This window comes from Cyprinodon variegatus, unplaced genomic scaffold (assembly GCF_000732505.1).
Source record: "Cyprinodon variegatus isolate N-32 unplaced genomic scaffold, C_variegatus-1.0 Scaffold0, whole genome shotgun sequence".
Lineage (NCBI taxonomy): Eukaryota > Metazoa > Chordata > Actinopteri > Cyprinodontiformes > Cyprinodontidae > Cyprinodon > Cyprinodon variegatus.
The window spans coordinates 19,723-20,897 of NW_015150453.1; the positions used below are offsets into that span (position 1 = coordinate 19,723).

Consider the following 1,175-nt stretch of genomic DNA (forward strand, 5'->3'; position numbering starts at 1 on the left):
ATCATCTTATTTACCTCCTCAAATTAAGGGTAAATACACTTAATTTAAAACACTTTTTACTTATTTCTAGATGTTTTTTGCAGTATAAGGGCTGCTGCTTCCATTCATTCTGTACAAATCATTTCTAAAAGACTGGCACCTATACGTTTTCATTGTTTACTGTATAAATGTAAGATTTAGAATTTGATGAATTTGCTTTTATTATAAAATAAAATAAAAAATAAAAAACAGAGATATAAGGAGAAAGAAACGGGTAGAAACTGTTTCCCAGAGGACAACATGTTTGCATCTGACAAGGAAAGAAAAGATAAGCCCAGAAATGATTCATGAGGTCTCATCTTATTGTACATTTCAGTGGAGCTGTGTTCAGGGCTGAGGGTCCCTGATAGGAGTGATGAACGGGGCGGAGTCTCACCTTGATCTTTGGTCCTGTCCTTCTGCTCCATGGAGACCAGCGCTGAGAAGTGTGCCTGATCGTACGCCAGGACCAGAGGGGAGCGATGGCACTTGGCAGCCGGCACTTCCAGCGGCAGGTAGATGCCTCCGAACGGGATGGGAGCAAAAGCTGCAGCACAGAAACCAGGAAGTTAAATATCGGAAAAAACGCATCCTGAGTTTTCAAAATGGACACTATGAACTATGAAATTTATCTTAATAAAACATTTATTTTATTTGTTAGAACATTTAAACAATAACGAGTGAAAGTAGCCAGAAGTTCTTCTTTTTTTCAGTCTATTACTATTTCTTTCCTCCAAATAAATCTTCACCAAGGATGTAAAATATACCTGCATCAACAGCTGTATCAAGTAAAGTCAGTATTTCTATAAAATATTTCTATTTATGGATTAGAAAACAGGCTGTATTTAAGAACAATACAAATAAATAACAGAAGAAATCAAACCTCTGGACTGGAAAATGATCTTTTATAATCAGGAAGTTACAGGAGTCAGAAAATTAATCTGATTTCCTGCGGTTTCGTCGTACAGTGTGAGCTGTAGCTGCGTGCGACGATTGAATAAAAATCGCACAGTGTACGCCCAGCTTAAGACGTTTACTTGGTAGTAATATTGTGGGTTAGCAGCCACACACAGAGCTGCAGTTAGCCATCAATCTAGGAGATTACCGTATTTTCACGACCATAAGGCGCACCGTACTAAAAGGCGCAGTCTCAGTTA

General features: G+C 38.2%; 1 protein-coding gene across 3 annotated transcripts in view; it reads right to left on the reverse strand.

The window, feature by feature from the left end:
• The window catches only part of otud7b (OTU deubiquitinase 7B), a 79,714-nt gene that overhangs the window by 8,503 nt on the left and 70,036 nt on the right, over positions 1–1,175 (reverse strand). For all 3 annotated transcript variants that reach the window (XM_015375296.1, XM_015376106.1, XM_015376914.1), the window contains exon 9: positions 416–565. In XM_015375296.1, the coding sequence (XP_015230782.1) occupies positions 416–565 (150 nt within the window). The remainder of the gene's footprint in view (positions 1–415; positions 566–1,175) is intronic.